The following is a 16,822-nucleotide window of genomic DNA, read 5'->3' on the forward strand; positions in this document are numbered from 1 at the left end:
CTTTTCAACCGGCGGGCTCTTCTCCACCAATTCAATGTTTTTGACAATTTTTCGTGCTCCAGAATTTAAATTCTCTCTGCTTGCTGTTCGTTGTTTTCTGGCCAAAAAACACAAATTGTTTTAGTGGCATAAATAAAATGTAAAAAAAATGAGCAGAGGGCCAGGTCAGACTGGCCAACAATTCGCACCTAATTTAGTTTATTATTCCATGATTTCATTTATTTTTCGCCTGCGGTTGCCCCCAAAATTGTCGGCCAAAGTGGATTAGTTGAGGTTTTGGGCCGTAAAAGAATATTTCAACTTTTTTCCTTGTTCGCTTTTTATTATGCGTACAAAAAAAAAATGAAGAAAAAAAATTATTGCAATCCAGAATGTGTGATAGCTGTGAGGGAATAAGAGAAGCTGGCTGCTGCTTTGAATATTTAAATCATTTTATACGCCCCGCCACTTAGCGAGCAGCATTCGGCATTTGGCATTCAAAACCGTAAAAAGATCCGAGCCGGTACTTCTTTTGGCTTTTGGGGCCAAATCAATTATTTAGCCAGAATGTCAGCCAAATCTGTGCCGCGTTGCATTGTGCATGTCACGTTATGAATTTAGATTAAACATTTTAGCCATCAGGTTGACGGTTCTGGCTTGCTTTGTTTATTGTATTGGGAGAGCGTTTTAAACTCCCATAATAATTACGGAAAATAATTGAAAAGCCACTGGAAGTCGGCGGAATTTAATAAGCCATAATATAGTTATTGTGTAAAACTCCAAATATTTTCATGTTGCGATGTATAAAATATTCAAAAATGCGCTTTATTTTCAGGTTAAATTGTATGTTTTTCTAAATACCTGAAATTAAGTGGAAACAGTAATTATTTATGATAATTATTTATTATTATTTAGCTTGTAATTATAGACGTTTAGAAGGTAAATTCCGGATAAGAACCTAATCGATTTTCGATTTGTTGCTAACCATTTCCATTTTAGACAATTATGCTCTGATTACACACGTTTTAGTTGCCATCGGACACCATTCCGATTCCGGATTGCATGTCCACGCCCAGGACAATTGTCCTTTCTCTGACAAAGCCAGCTAGAAAGAGCCAGAGAGAGAGATAGAGAGGAGGGCGGGAACTTGCACCTTTGTTAATTGCAGTGGCAGGCGTCTTCTGGTCAATGAGCTGGCGGAAGCTCAAATGGTACTTGCCGTGCATTCAGCATTAGTTCGTTAGCTCCGGCAAATGGTCAACAACAAAAAGCCCAGAGCCCCAGGAGCGGCGACCTCTTGGCCAGAAGTCAGCACAGGCAGCAAAAATGTCAACTTGAGGCTAAGAAGGGATTCGCAGACAAAGACAAATACACATGCATATATACATATATATATATATGCTGGAGGGGGCTTTGTGCCACAAGGCAGGTGGCAGGTGGCAGGGATCTGGGGGCAAGGGTTGAGGATAACAAAAGAGCTGAAAATTAAAAAGAGACAAGCAATTAAAATGGCTTACAACCAGGCGGGTTGCCGGTTGCGGGTTGCGGGGAACAGGAACTGGAACGGTAACAGCTGTAGCTGTAATTGTTGTTGCTGCTGCAGCATAATTGCCGACAGGATGCAACGCACGCGACCACTTCCGCTTGGCAGGCGCCTGGTCCTCGGTAGCCATTCCGGTCCGCTTTACCTTTAGACCATGTGTGCCGGGAAAGTAATATTTAGATGTTGAAAAAAATAATAAAAAAAATAATACAATTTTATATAAAAATAATGTAAAAAATTATGGATTTTTCAGATTAATCCTTTTAACTTTCAGATTGTATTAAAAATACTAACCAATTTGAACACTATAGGGTTAAGCAATCCTTTTCCGGAAGACAGCAAAGAGACAGAAAGGGTTTCCCGGCAACTCATAACGTTGGCACATTTTACGTACAAAATAAATGGCGAGGCGAGTGCAACAGAAATTAATGGCAGTGCAAACAACAAAGACCTGGACCCCGTAACCCGTAACCCGTATCCCGGGACCCGTACTATTCCTCCTCTGACTCCAAGCACGACAACGAACACAGCTCCAGCTCAGGCAGAGCTCAGTGCCGGACAATTCGGATCATTGTGAACCAGGAAATCTGATTCGCTTCGAAATCCGGGATTTCTGTCCTCGCTGATGCGTAAGTTGTCAGTTGCTGAATGGCCAAGTCCGCTTGTCGGTCACTGAGGCTTTTGGTTCTGGTGCTGCTTTCTGATGCTCCTTGTCCTACTTTCAACACTGACCAGGACTTTGCATACATCGTGTAAGCGAGCGTGAGAGTTTCACCCCATTGAGTGTTACTTCCGGGTTTAAGGAGCTGCGCCGTGATTGTTGTGGCAACAACAATTACCACAATTGGTTGCAGCGACTTACCTGGATGTAAATAGCAACAGGGATACAAAAAAACTGTGAGGTTACGGCCAAGACTTACCCAGTAATAAGGATAGTAGGGGTCTCTCAAGAGCATCACTCATACGCCATGTTGCCAGAAATATTCTTGAAAATCCTCCTGAAGAAATATTTTTACTTCAACTTTATCATAATTGGTTTTCCCCGAGGCCTTTTAAGAACAAATAACATTGCTTTTGGCTCACAAATTGAATGGAGGATGAGGAAGGCTCATAATGAAATACATGGCATATGCCAAGACCCGGAGAACAATGTGTGAATGCAACTCCGCAGTTGGTCTTGGCTTCGGCATCCTGTTCATTTCATCCGGATCCCCGGTTACCCGGCTCCACGGCTCCCTGACTCCCTGTCCCCCCGACTCTCCGTCACGACGGCAATCATAATAATGGCACGCAATTTAACAGCATTGCATATCGGAAGGAAATCTCGGTAGCCGCAATCTGTGCCTCTCGTCTTCAGGCGTTACCCGACTTGTGGGCCCCCAGACTCGTTGCATTTGCCTACTTATGTGCTCGAGTCGGAAAGCCGGAGTCGGCGGAAAGGGCGGGGCTCCGGGCCACTGCAGGCCGGTTAAATGGGTCACTTTGACCGCTGCACAAATGACAATTGCCGGTCAGCAAATCCTGGGGAATTGCTGCAGTTGTTGGTCCGGCTTAAATGCATATGCATTAACCGAATAAATTATGCATTTTTCGCACATAAAATTCTGTCGCAGTCCTGTTTCCCACGGGCCTCTCATGGAACATCCCCGGAGTAACATAGGCACTGAGTCATGGTGACATGGCTTCAAGATGGCCATCAGTCCCCGTCCTACTCATACTGACTACGCAGAATTCTATACTATTATTGATCGTCCGTAAGTACGACTATGAAAAGGAGGACTTCTCTATTTAATCCACACATTAAAAATAAACAATATCAGGCTAAAAAAATGGTAAAAATATTAAAGACAACCTTAAGTCTTAGGCAAGAATCAAATAAATTAAAGTATGCCATTATTCGCACAGGTGTATCTGCCATTTCACGTCGCTACTCATCTAAACGATTGAAGGAAGGCTGAGAAGTAATCCCGACCCTGGGTCTTGGACACCCCAGAGTCACGGCTGCTGGCGGCCCACCCCCCTAGGACCAAGACCGGGACCGAGAAAGCCAACGTGTCCTGGTCGTAGTCCACTTTGATTGCAGTCGCCAATTAGCGTAATATTCGCAATATGCCTTTGTCTGCCTGCATATTCATTTTTATTATTTTTCCTTCGCTCTTCGAGACAGCAGCACGCCTAAAGCGGCAGTTGCCGTTGGGATCCAGGGCTTCCCATTTATTTCCCTTGCATATTGGCCCGCAAGTGTCGTGGCAAAAAGTTTCCAACGGCAGATGGTTTTAATTGCTCCCCGGGATGTTTTTGCCCAAGTCTTTGAAAATTAGTTTAAAGCATTTGAGCGCGAGGGCAAGCAACTAATTGATATTGCTAAATATTTATGGATGAGAGGCCGGGAGGGGCCTCTGCCACGAGGCAGAACAAGAGGCGTGTGCATTGCAGTGCAATTTAACAAATGGAATACCCCGGAAATGCAAATTGGAGCAGAAACAACGGAGCAACCATGGCAACAAAGTGCTCACTGAAACTGGAGAGTTGCAAAGAAATTAGTCGAGCTGAATATATGTCATGCACTCAACTTGGCTTCGGCAGGTTAGTGCCCTACTCCGGCCCAAACATTCCGCCTGTTCCATAGCTGATAAATCCACGCACACGTCACACCCGTTCAAAATGGCCGTCCGGCCTTTGATTGCCTCCCTCCCCCTTCAATCCCCACCGATTTGATTTGGGTTCATTGCTTCGGTTTCATTCACCCGCCATGACAACGCTCTGCACACGGTTTTTCTTCGGCCGAGTGTCCAACGTGCGATATCGTTCCGGCTGAATGTAAACAATGGGCGTTGGGCTCTGTGGCTTATCAGTAAACAAACGGGGGGAAATAGATAGGAGGTTAAGCAATCGATATTCAGGTAGAATCACGCCGCCAACCCAACGATTAACAGATTTGAAGGGCTTTAATGCTATGCACACAGTCCATGGAGTAACTTAATGGTAGACTTAACCCTAGACCTTAAATATCTCCTATGTACACAAAACGAGAGCGTCCATCGGTTACTCCTCATCCTTAATGCAGTTCTCGACCAGTTCCCGCAGATTGGGATTCTCCATTGCCGCTGCGATGCGCTCCTTGTCATTGATTTGCTTGTTGACTGTGGATCGGGGAGATGTGGTTATTAAATCAAAAACCAAACCTGGCTGATGGAAAACAAACTCACTTTCTTCTTCCGTTTGATGGGCACCTTTCTTGATATAGATGTCTAGCTTAATATTGTGGGGCAGACCCCGTTCTACTTTGATTCGAATGCAAAGTCCTATCAGCGTGGCCAGGGAGCAATGGGGCACTGTGGGGTTGAATTCGATGCGCACCTACCGAAAATAAAAGAAAATTAGATAATATTTTTAGAACACACATTTTTCATATCTTGTGAGCTCACTAGAAGCGTAAAACTGAAATTTCTCATTTGTTTACACAGTTTATGAACTTTTTCTTTATCTCCACGAAGAACCTAATACCCACATATCATTTTCATTCGGAATGTAGACCTTAGCTCTACATTCAGTTGAAAATTTTTATCTCTTTTAGGGTATCGACAACTGTTGGATTTCATTTCAATAATGTAAAGTAGGACAACATACCACGGACACATTTGAGCGTGTGGGCGGCATCACAAATATCCCCTCCTCATATATCACGTTAAGATCCTCCAGGGTGCAGGGCTTCTCTGGATCCCGTATGCCGCGCAACAAGTCTGTGGGACAAAGAATACAAAGTTACATAACTTTCTAGAAAATACTTATAATGTAATCACACCATAAATGGTTTCCTGCAGGTCTGTGGCATTCCTGTAGCCCAGCTCGTGGAGCAGTGCGTCCTCCCCCACGGCAATCGCCTCATCGTCCATCGACATCTGGCTCGTTTTGCGCACTAACTCGTCCGCTGTGCTGCCGGTATTCCCGCTCCCATCGCTGCTGCTGATGCCTCCGCCGCACGACGACGTCACGGTTGTGCCAGAACTGGCGCCGCCGCCGCCACCGTCCGATTCAGAGAGCTTGCGTTTGATGTAAGACAGCATATTTGGCACGAAAACTCCTTATCTCACGCGGTTTTATCACAACTGTCCCTCTCTCGGGCAGGTGTATGTATGTTTGTTGGCTCTTGTTCCTCGAGCGAAATCAATGCAGCATAATTTGCTGATTATCCTAGTTCCTTTTTATCGAGTTAGGTTTATAAATTACACCAGCAAAGCACTACATTTGATGATTTGCTGAAAATTAAACAAAACGGAACAATTTGTTTTTGTTTTGAAGTGGACTGTAACCTATCGATTATCCAGGGATGAAAACGACTAGTTCAAGGAACTGAACTGGTTTATTTACTGAATAGTGGGAATCCCTGTTTTAAGATTTATTCCATATCTTCCCAAATATGCTTTATTATTGATTTATATTATCCCAAAAATGAAAGGAAATAGTCTTGTTTATGAAATGAACCTTTTTAAGCTTTATAAAATACATGTTTCACTGTAGAAAGCCAAATAAAATGTACACTGGATAATAGATCCACTCCAAAGAGAAAAGAATGCACTAATAATTCATCAACACGTCTTACCGATATGCATAAGATGCCCTTAATTATTTATAGATATTCTTTAAAAAATTGTCTTTCTGCTCTGTCATTGAAATAAACTTTATTTAAATAAAAAGTACTGGCAATACTGGCAAACTTTATTTTCTGCAATGTGGCAATATTTTGGGAGGGCTGGCAGCGCGGTCATTTAAAAATGGGCAACTCCAACTTCTTATCAGTTTTGTCCGCCGAGCTTTTGGATTAGCAAAATAACGCTGTTGTTTAATGCTTTCTTTGGCCAAAATAGGCAATATATATTTAATATAATTTAAGAAACTCAAAAAACCAATTTATTTTGGCCTCAATCAATTGTTTAAAGGTAAATCAATGGTGGAGCTGCACAGTGGAATCTGAATATATTTTGCCAAAGCTTTTAGCCACGGCGCCCATCGTACTTACCGGCTCGTCCTCAACTAGCAGGCTGTGAATTCGAACAAATTTTGTGGATTTTCGAGACAGTCAGGTGCAGCAAAAAATAATTCATTTCGTTTTAGTTAGTCGTACGATTTGTTTCTTATTTGTGAAAGCTCGTCGAACGGAAGCAAATCTCGCTTTACCCTTTTGAAAAATAAAGGAAAAAGTTCGTAAAAAGCGAAGGAGCCCATCGAGATCAACACGAAAAGGAGTTCAAATAAAGGTAAGTGGAATAGAAAATAAATAATTGTGGAATGATTGTGCAAAAAAGAAAATTGTATAAGTGAGAGTGTGTTTGTGCGGCCAAGTACTTTGGAAGATGGCGCTTCTGGAAGGAATCAGTTAGCTTCCATAGGTACTTGGCGTTCAATCCCCTCTAACAATTGTTCGGGTTAGTCACTTCGTCATCGAAACTCAGTCCAAGCGGTTCGCGTTCGTTCAAGGAAAAGTTTTCCGGTAGAAGAATAAAATATTTTCAAACTTTTGACAGTGCCCCGTCCGCCCATCCAGCCTAAATCGAATTTTTTTTTCAGATTGCTTCCCTCAGATCTTATACCAAAATGGTTGCCGATAACATCGATGCAGGAATTTCTATTGCCGTTGCCGACCAATCCTCGTCGGCTGCAGTGAGCAAGGATGATCTTCCGGCTGGCAACTACATCCTGGTAGGTGTGGACATTGACACCACTGGACGTCGTCTAATCGATGAGGTATGTTACGGATTTTCTTCGCCAAATTCCAATTCGCCCTTCGACCTAACCCCACTTTGGACACTTTGGCTAACCCCACAGATTGTCCAGCTGGCCGCCTATACCCCCACTGATCACTTCGAGCAGTATATCATGCCGTATATGAATCTGAATCCAGCTGCGCGTCAGCGCCATCAAGTTCGTGTTATTTCGATTGGTTTTTATCGTATGCTGAAGTCGATGCAGACCTACAAGGTAAGTTCCTGAATAACAGTACACATATATACATATACTTTCCTTCATAATCTTAACCTTAACTTGCATTTTGACAGTTTTTCATTTTTATAAATTATGCAAAGTCACCATTACTTCACATTTTCTTTTTCAACATTAAAAAACTAACTTTATTCTTCACTTTCTGTCTACAAACTTAAATAAAACCAATACTCATTCAAATAAAATGTAATTATTTTAGATAATCAAATCTAAGTCGGAGATCGCTGCCCTAAAGGACTTTCTCAACTGGTTGGAGCAACTTAATGCCAAGACAGCCGGTTCGGATGGCATTGTCCTGCTCTATCATGAGGAGCGCAAATTCATTCCGTACATGATCCTGGAGTCACTCAAGAAGTACGGACTTCTGGACCGCTTTACCAAGACGGTAAAGTCATTTGCCAACAGCCTGAACCTAGCGAAGGCCTCCATGGGCGACACCAACATCAAGCACTACAGCCTGCGCAAGCTGTCAAAGATGTTGACCAAGGCCAAAGAGGATGGATCCACCGGATCTGGATCGACCAGCGAGAGCAACGTCGCCGACAGCAGCAATAGTAGCAGTAGCAACATTAACGACAAGCGATCTCCCAAGAATGGCATCCAGTTCGAGCGGGACCAGTTCGATGGCAATGCCAGTGTTCGTGCTAAGCTGGCCTTCAATGTGGCCCTCCAGCTTAGCAACTCTGACCGTAAGGCCGAGCCAGAGTCATCGGAGGCATTGACCAATCTCTTCAATGCACTGAAGCCATTCGCCAAGTTGGTTGGTTCCGATGTCCAGGAGCTGGACACCCAAAACGAAAATCTGGAGCGCCAAAACTCCTTTCGCCCGGTCTTCCTCAACTACTTTAAGACCACATTGTATCACCGGGTGCGGGCCGTCAAGTTCCGCATTGTGCTAGCGGAAAACGGCTTTGATCTGAACTCCCTCAACGCCATCTGGACGGATAAACGTACTGAAGGCTTGGACATGGCCCTGCAGTCAATCGGGACGCTGAAGAACGAGGATAAGACTGAGCTATTAGAGCTGTTGGACAGCTTTTTCGACCCCAACAAGACTACAATTAAGCCGGTTGTCAAGTCAAATAACAACCGCCGCCGCAATCGTCGCACTACTGGTCCGCCAACAAAGAATGGAGCGGCCAGTTCCCGTTCGGCTAGCGCCGAATTTGGTGCCGGAGGTGATAAATCGCAAAGCGTATCCTCTGTACCAGATTCAACCACTAAGTCGCCGTCACCGAATAAGACGGCTGGTCGTCCGCAGCGCAAGCGCAACTCCCGCCACAGCATGAGTGGTGCCAACGGTCTGAAGGTGGCGGAAACTTCATCCTCGAAGGGTGAGCTCAACAATACGGCTCCAGCTGCCGTAACCTCAAACGTTCCACCACCTTCGACCGCTCCGGTGGCCATTGCGGCCTCCAACTAAAGCATCGTTTCGTGTCTCCGCAAGTAATTGACTTCTTTCTTCAGAGATGCATAGATTAGTTGCTTTAGCATATCCTGTAGTTTCCAAGGGCTTTTCCCTTGGCTAGATTGTTGATTAATTTTATGAATTGCTTAAGCTTGCTTGTATTATTGAATTTTTATAAAAAAAAAAAATTTGAAAATCTACACTCGTTTTTCACACAATTTCAATTATTTATAAAATATTGAAACATACCACTTATATACAAAACCCCGACAGTCGCTTGGTAGATATTTGAGTATATTTTCATATTTTCTAAAAGCGTTTTTTTTTTTTCGAAAACCTTTGCAGCTAATTCAAATTCGATAAACATATAGGACGAGTAGAACACACAATCACATCGAAAAGAGACAAATGAAGAACGAGAGACACTTTAAAAACTATATGCGAACTTTTTTCCTTTTTTGAAGAACTAACACAGATTGGAAACAAGCTCAAAATTTTAGTGTAATGCGAAATTTAAAGTGCACCGCCACGCCATAACCACGCAAGCGATAAACTCACGAGAATAGGAAGTTGGTGAATGGATAATGTGAGTGGACCGTGAACTGTGAACCCGTAAACTGTGACCGATGACCGGTGAAGAGTGACACGGCTTCCAATTGCTGTTTAGAAAAGAAAAAGAGTGAACTGTTAATCGAGATGTTGAGAACCACTGTGGATTCGATGTGCAGTCCCGGCGAGTAGCATTGGAGGATGCTGCGCCCGCCCACTGTAAACACACGATAACAATGATCGACACCGTGGAGCAATAGCAATATGCACGCAATTATATTTTAAGAAATCTGATCGTACGATTATAATGTAGTGGAGAGAAAGAAAAAGAAAAAAGGAACCGCTGAACAAGATAATAATAATTGTACAGAGTTCAATAACCGCAGCGTTTAGGCATAGTTTTCCATGCGGACCGATGCACCGATGTCGTACCAGGATGGGCGATTGGAAAAATATGATCCATAAAAACGCCTCGATGAAATTTTTGCATTGGACAGGCCTTGCGCACACTTTGGTACTCGGTTTCGACGAATAAGATATGAAATCTGAGGCTCCAACAACCCTCCCCCCCCACAAGAAACCAATATTAGAAGAAATATATATAAAACAATAACAATGAATTATGAACCAGGCCTGGTCCAATGATCAAAACTTTCACTTTGAAGCTTAAGCACACAGAACAAAGCTACCGTTAATCCACACACGCACGCATACGATAATACATTCTTTACACTCGCCACGGATAATGCACACATTTCGCACATATATAAATCCTAGAATGATGAACGAAGGAGAAACTAAAAGCTGAATCACGGTACCTGTCAACATTTAAGTATTTCAAGCTGTATTTCATAAGTGTTTCATGGTAGCATAACGTTTCACGAATTCCAAATGCAACTGCGATTCCCAATGTAAATCTCAAGAGCGTGAATAAACGACTATAATCTAAAAATGTAAATACATTCTTTTTATTAAATCAAAGGGGATAGGTGGGAAATTAAGCCTCCTAAAATAGTAATATTAAAACATAACTATAAATATAAACAGGAATCAAAATAAAACCCAATGTTTTCCATAAATTTACAATACTACATGCAAGTTTATTCTTATTTTCATTCAAAATCGGCATAAACTTTTAAAGATTTACTTTTTTTTAAGCAAAAGCTTTCACGAAATTTGAAAATACGTTTAATGGTGTGACCAGATTTATATAGTTATAATGTGCGAGGGAATTCTTAGGCCGAATTCCTCCACTTCCAGGTGGGCACATTAATCGTCGATCGCACGTAAAGAAGAGTATCCCCCCATCTCGGCCAGAACGGAATATGGAGGTCGATCCGGCGGAAGAGCCTCGCGACGAGGGCGAGGCGCACACGTCCATTTACGACGACTTTCAACTGGACTTTGAAGGCTTCAGCATGGCCCACGGAATGCTGGTGGAGATCTGCGAGGAGGTGCGCGACAAGTTCCCCCAGGAGGAGCGCCTGCGGTTCAACCAGCTGAACAATCTTTACCTGGCGGCGCGCAGTGGACACTTAATTCGGTTCGTCGAGATTCTGAACACCGTGAGCAGCAGCGCAATGCAGACGCACCTTGTGAATACAGTGAGTACCCAACGGCGTGGCAGGTGCGGCGGTAGGTTTGCTTCTGCTGGAAAATGTGTGGATTGGTTTTTTGCGTAATTGCCTTAATTTACTTACTGCGTCATTAATGAAAATCGGCACCGCACGTATACACCTATTTGGTTATATGTAAAGCCGCATAGAGCGCATTTTATACGCTCCATTGCTGGTTTTTGGTATTTACTTGGTTTGTCATTGTTTATGAGAGAGAACGAGGCAGAGCGAGAGAGTGGATGGGCCCATATGCTATTCCGATAGTACAGTGTGCACCCGCTAAACGCTACCCGTCTATGGATAAGTTAGGATTAAGTATAGAAGATGATAGTTTTATGATAAAATTCATTTCTTATGTTGGAATTTTTATTTAAAATATATTACCAATATGAACCTTGCTAAGATCTGTAGAGGGAATCACTGTAGTGGTCTTGTTACTTCAATGCCTGCCAAAAAAAAACAAGCAAAGTCGCAGGCAACTGGCAGTAATTGCTTCAAAACGTTTCCCCCATGTGATACCACCTCCAAACCCTATTTAAGGCCCACAGAGTCACTGTCACATTCGATTGAATATCAAGTGGATGGCATCCACTGGTGGGCCATCTTTAACCAATTACTCATGAGTGGCGTGTCTCTCTGGACACGGAATTGGCTCGATGCCAGATGATCGAATGCTTTGCAGTTTCCTGAAATATTAAATGTGCGTTTATTAATTTGTTTATAAGCAAATGAATATATTCGACACCTTGTCCGCTGCTTTGTAATCTAATCGAACTCTTTTTTTGGAGAGTCAAGGCTTCCATAAATAATGCAACCGGAGCTCTGGCTCATATTTATGGGGGCGGCATTCGTCGATCAATTTCGGTGGAAGACTAACCGGAATGCGGTTGACTCCCGCTTCAAAATTCCACCCCTTCAAGTCCTCTCGCAGTGCAGCGATGGCTTTCAGGAATTCGGGCCAACAGCTGCGGGCGGTAAACAAACGCTCAAGGACCTCTCCGCAAACAGCTGTTCGTGCCTGCACAGTCTCTGACTATCCTTGCGCTCCGATTCAACCCCCAAAATGCAAAACTTAGGGTTGGGAATCGAGGTCCTAGCGAAGTTTTATCGAGTTTTTCAGTGCTCGTCCTGCCAGCTGCCAGTTAATATTCAGGATTCTGACGATGCACGCGGAGTTGTATCGGTAATAGATAAATTGTTTAGCTCCTCCTTGTACCAGGATCACATTTTTCTCCCGAATTACAGCACTCGCAAACGCTGGTATGAATCCGCCTGGCCAGGAGCTGGATTCTGGCGTGGAGCCAATGATACTCTGCCTGTTACCAGCTACATCACGTATCCGGCGGTAAGTGGGTAGTGACTAATAAGGATGAGCTCCAATTGGGTGACCAAAATATACCTATAATTCACAAATCTTCTACAAGAAACAACGATAGTTTGAATATCCTTTTAGGGGGATACAGAAAAATGTGTCATCAGCAAAGGTCATGCAACTTTGATGTACTTCCCACTCTACTTAGATGCGTAGTACTTTCTAAAACAAAAGCATTTTCATAAATCTTGCATTCGGTGCATTTCTTGGCCAAATAGTACTCTTCACATCCCAGCAGTTTCTTGACCCAGATGTTGTTTCCGAGGCCACAACGCAATTGCCACGTTTATAGACTTTGGCCAGCCTGGATGGGGATTGGGGATTGGGGATGCTGTTGTAGCAGATATTCCCCTTGTAAATCGAACAAAGAAATCGGTTCGCCTGTGCACGTTTTTCCCCAACGATTTATACCTTACATTTTATTTAGCGCGACGCACTATTTTCGTCCAACCTTGACTGTGAAACGGCTGCGCACGCACATCATAAGTTGTGATTTCTAATGTTCGATGTTTTTCTATTTCCCCCCCATAGAATTTCGACCAGCCGGATTCGCAGTCGCTCACCCCACTGACAATGGCGGCGATGAGTGGCAATGTGAAATTTGTCAAGACGCTGCTTTCTCACTACGACGTGGACCTAGAGCGGGAGTGTAATGTCATCTTCGATGGAATGATTGTCTACGGAGCCACTGCTCTCTGGGTTGCTGCCGGTATGGGGCATCTCCAGATCGTCAAGTTGTTGGTGCAGGCCGGGGCTTCAATAAATCATAACACAAAGGCGCAGTCGTCGCCATTAAGAGCAGCCTGCTATGAAGGTAGGACTCCAAGAACCTTGCTAAGTCTCTATTCTAAACTCGAACTCTTTTAAGGTCGTCTGGACATTGTCGAATTCCTGATCGAGCACGGAGCTGACGTAAATGCCACGAACCTGTTCAACAACAACACCCTTATGATCGCTGCCTACAAGGGTCACCACTTGGTGGTCAACACCCTGCTGCAGAACGGATCTAGACCCAATGACCAGGCCCTGTGTGGAGCCACTGCCTTGCATTATGCAGCCGAAAGCGGGCACCTTGACGTAGTTGTGTCTCTAATGGATCACGGAGCAACACTTAAAAAGAACGAGTTGGGTATAACCCCCGCCTTGCAAGCTGCCGAGCGGCTGCACGAGGATGTACTCGAGGCATTCATCCAGCGACCTGGCCTGATGACTCCCGAGGAGCAGATCATAGCGCTAGAATTGCTGGGAGCCACATATGCCAATGACAAAACCAAGTACGACATCAACAAAGCGTACGCCTACCTTTTGAGAGCCATGCAGATGCGGTACAGTGATCCACGCGGTGTGATCCGAAAAAGAGTTGAACCCCCGGTGCCCGCCTACGACAATTGGTTTGAGACTGAGAACCTTCCTGAACTGAATGCCATTAAGCTTAATCACCACTCCATCCACATGGAGTCTCTGGCCATCAGAGAGCGCATTCTTGGGCGCAACAATCCCGAGTTGCCGCAGGCCATCGTCTATCGAGGGGCTGTGATGGCGGACCAGGGTCGGTTCAGCCAGTGCCAAGTGCTGTGGAACTACGCCATCGATCTGCGCATGCGAAACAACGTAAATAGACATTAAGAGTTTAACTGAAACAAGAAACTAACTTTCTAAGCCTTCTTTCAGGTTTCTGTGGATCGGGATCTCCTGCGATTCGCCCAGCTGTTCGCACAAATTCTTCGCGTGGAGAACCACACCCTCACATTGGATCACGTCCTACCCGTTTTAGCGAAATGCCAACAGGAGATTCAGAACAACAAGTTAAACATGTCCGAGGCCAAGCCGGTCAAGTGCGCTAGTATTTACCAAGATCAAAATAATCAAAACTGCATCACAGCCCTCTATCTGATCAAAATCGTTACGCACCTAGCACGTCGGAAGATGGAGCAGGACATTAACGAGGAGCAAATCCAGGAGCTATTCCTGGTTGTGCGCAAGTTCATACAGAACGACACCCGACTGCAGGACGGTCAGACACTGCTTCACCTGGCCGTCAATGGAGTAATGCCCGTGGACGAGTTCTACACGAATGAAATGTGCAGGTATGGCTCTTATTTAAAAACAAAATATACAGAATTAATGTTCAACTCTTCATCTTTTATTAGATTTCCCTGCTATGCAACGGCTTTGGTTCTGGTGCACTGTGGCGCATCGGTTGTTGCCGTGGATTCAGCCCGCAATACTCCGCTTCATATACTGGTGACCAAAGTGAACACCAACCAGGATCGCCAGGCAGAGATGGCGCGCATACTGCAACTATTCGTTCAGGCGGGAGCCCATCTGGATGCCGTAAATGCAGCGGGACAAACGGCTGCCACCGCCTGCAAGCAACGTAAGTCCCTGGAAATTATCTTTTGTACTTAATTGACATATTATATCGATTTTAGCTGCCCTGGCCAACCTGCTGCATGGATACCAGAACGCACACACCAGCCTTAAGTGCCTGTCGGCTCGCACCATCGCCAACAACCGGCTGGACTTCAAGGGTCTTATTCCCACACAATTGGAGGCCTTCATCCAGATGCACAGCGTTCATAAGGTGCTCCCATAAAAAGCCAAAGGCAAGAGCCGAAACTGAAGTCATTAGAACTGTGAATACACTGAGCCACGTTGGAACACATTTATTTAACAAATTTGTACAAACGAGCATGTTTGTATGAACGAGTATATCGAATTTAGTGACTTAATTTAGCCAAAAGATAGCGGAGATAGGAGTTTTTATTATTTTTGTACACATTTTTTTTTAGTATTCACTTTTATTTACAATTACAATCTGTAACAATTGCACACGTGGACTGACTGTTTGTAATCATTAATCATAACTTTTAATCATACTTATGTAAATCATTTTGTACATTTTTTATGTAAACTACCATTATTCGCTGTGCCAGACGGCGAGGGCCGCCTAAGTTCAATCAATCGAATTGATTATGTTATGTTAGGTGCAAGTCAAATAAAAAGGAAACCAAAAATGTATCTGTAAATCACAGCTGAACAAGACAAACAGTATGTCTATATACAGTTCGATGACCTTTCCAACTTTCAGAACTAAATATTCACGTCGCTGGCTTTGTGGTTGTTGTGCCTCACCTGGGGATAGACCTGCGGCTGTCGCATCACCTCCTCGTACGATGGTGGTGGAGCTTTGGAAAGTTTACATAGTTAGTTGGGACACTACGAAGAATTCTTGAAGCCAAACTCACCATTAATGATATAGTCCTCGTCGTGCATGTAGGCTGGATTGATAACCGCATCCGTGGGGTAGGTACGCTCGATGGTCCGCTCCTCGAGTGTGGAGCGCTGGGAACGGTGCGAGTAGCGCTGCAGGTTCTCAGTGTTCCGGTGAAAGTTGTCCAGGTAGTGATCCTCGCGTTCCACATCATCATGTTGCAGTTGAATGACATGCACCGAAGGGCGACGGTCTATTGAATAAAATTATAGCATTATGGACTTGAATATAAAGGGTTAAAGGTATCTCTCTGAAAGAAAGCATCTGTTTTGAATTGAAATGCTTGCTGTACCTGCGATGGCATCGGTGTAGTTCTCCCCAAACCGAAACGGAGCTGCCAAGGACTTTTTGCATTTGAGAAACAGGACGATCAGTATCCAGCCCAGGATTAGAACCAGATAGACAAAACCCAGCATGCTCATGGGAACGCCGTTTGTCCGACCCAGTGGGTCTGTAGTCTGCGGGCAGGAGCTTTTTTCCTCAACAACACCTAGCTCTCCACTGGGGGTGCCAAAAATCGATAAATGCTGTCACGTTGTCGGCGTCGAGTGGACATTGTAGTCGACCGATGGCCTGGCACAAAACAACTGACCCAGCTAGCCAGAGAACCTGAATGTGGCGACCGTTCGGCCGGTCGACGAGTTCCGTCGCCATATCAGCGGATGGCCACAACAGACCGGACCGGAGTTGAAACCAGTGGGAGGCGGCACCCTTGAAGGCGAAGGCGTGGATGCATTGCAAATGGACATAGAATGGAAATAGGGGGTGGCTAAGGACTCCAAGTCGAGTGTGGTGTTTGCTAACATTGATTTCTGGATGGGCATTAAAAATTCTCATTAAGTCGATAAGTACAGCAAAGGATTGATAAGCGGGCCCCCCCAAACGGGTTACCCTGTATGGGACAGGAGTTATAATCCCCGAAGAGCTACATGAATATGAGCTCATTTCCTTGGCAAATTAACTAATTTAGTTGAATGTTATCGTGCCGTGACGTCACTGTTTTGGGGGGTTAATAGACCACTTAACATTATGCGGCCATTTCGTAATTCTTTACGGCTAAAAATAGAGTCGAAAAATTGCC

At 44.3% G+C, this 16,822-nt stretch overlaps 4 protein-coding genes and 1 long non-coding RNA gene across 9 annotated transcripts; 2 read left to right on the top strand and 3 right to left on the bottom strand.

Annotated features, from left to right (window-relative positions):
• Positions 1-4,451: 4,451 nt before the first annotated feature.
• On the bottom strand, positions 4,452-6,213 carry LOC6495050 (MIP18 family protein galla-1). 2 transcript variants are annotated; one of them, XM_001959132.4, is made up of 5 exons: positions 6,126-6,213; positions 5,328-5,781; positions 5,153-5,265; positions 4,732-4,882; positions 4,452-4,665 (listed from the first exon to the last, which is right to left on the bottom strand). In XM_001959132.4, the coding sequence occupies exons 2-5, from the start codon at positions 5,587-5,589 to the stop codon at positions 4,568-4,570; spliced, it is 624 nt and encodes a 207-aa protein (XP_001959168.1). In that variant the 5' UTR covers positions 5,590-5,781; positions 6,126-6,213; the 3' UTR covers positions 4,452-4,567. The 2 variants fall into 2 exon arrangements, with proteins under 2 accessions (XP_001959168.1, XP_044571298.1); XM_044715363.1 differs by lacking the exon at positions 6,126-6,213 and adding an exon at positions 6,008-6,085.
• Positions 6,214-6,564: 351 nt separating this feature from the next.
• Positions 6,565-10,437, top strand: LOC6495595 (maternal protein exuperantia). 2 transcript variants are annotated; one of them, XM_014907876.2, is made up of 5 exons: positions 6,565-6,780; positions 7,091-7,267; positions 7,349-7,501; positions 7,722-8,968; positions 9,276-10,437. In XM_014907876.2, exons 2-4 carry the CDS (start codon positions 7,118-7,120, stop codon positions 8,943-8,945), a joined length of 1,527 nt encoding a protein of 508 aa, XP_014763362.1. In that variant the 5' UTR covers positions 6,565-6,780; positions 7,091-7,117; the 3' UTR covers positions 8,946-8,968; positions 9,276-10,437. The 2 variants fall into 2 exon arrangements, with proteins under 2 accessions (XP_014763362.1, XP_001959169.1); XM_001959133.4 differs by lacking the exon at positions 6,565-6,780 and adding an exon at positions 6,900-7,013.
• A 119-nt stretch (positions 10,438-10,556) lies between these two features.
• LOC6495596 (protein fem-1 homolog B) lies at positions 10,557-15,496 on the top strand. Of its 3 annotated transcripts, XM_032450034.2 has the most exons (7): positions 12,177-12,278; positions 12,341-12,440; positions 12,999-13,281; positions 13,336-14,078; positions 14,139-14,554; positions 14,618-14,844; positions 14,900-15,496. In XM_032450034.2, the coding sequence occupies exons 1-7, from the start codon at positions 12,259-12,261 to the stop codon at positions 15,061-15,063; spliced, it is 1,953 nt and encodes a 650-aa protein (XP_032305925.1). In that variant the 5' UTR covers positions 12,177-12,258; the 3' UTR covers positions 15,064-15,496. The 3 variants fall into 3 exon arrangements, with proteins under 3 accessions (XP_001959170.2, XP_044571295.1, XP_032305925.1); XM_001959134.4 differs by lacking the exons at positions 12,177-12,278; positions 12,341-12,440 and adding an exon at positions 10,557-11,083; XM_044715360.1 differs by having other exon boundaries at positions 12,144-12,440.
• Positions 11,427-12,084, bottom strand: LOC123257218. Its single transcript, XR_006507226.1, has 2 exons — positions 11,841-12,084; positions 11,427-11,781 (listed from the first exon to the last, which is right to left on the bottom strand). It is a non-coding gene; the product is annotated as an uncharacterized LOC123257218 (long non-coding RNA).
• Positions 15,249-16,347, bottom strand: LOC6495049. Its single transcript, XM_001959135.4, has 3 exons — positions 16,034-16,347; positions 15,716-15,934; positions 15,249-15,655 (listed from the first exon to the last, which is right to left on the bottom strand). The coding sequence occupies exons 1-3, from the start codon at positions 16,161-16,163 to the stop codon at positions 15,561-15,563; spliced, it is 444 nt and encodes a 147-aa protein (XP_001959171.1). The 5' UTR covers positions 16,164-16,347; the 3' UTR covers positions 15,249-15,560.
• Between the last annotated feature and the right edge of the window lie 475 nt (positions 16,348-16,822).

The sequence above is a fragment of the Drosophila ananassae genome, chromosome 3L, assembly GCF_017639315.1.
Source record: "Drosophila ananassae strain 14024-0371.13 chromosome 3L, ASM1763931v2, whole genome shotgun sequence".
NCBI lineage: Eukaryota > Metazoa > Arthropoda > Insecta > Diptera > Drosophilidae > Drosophila > Drosophila ananassae.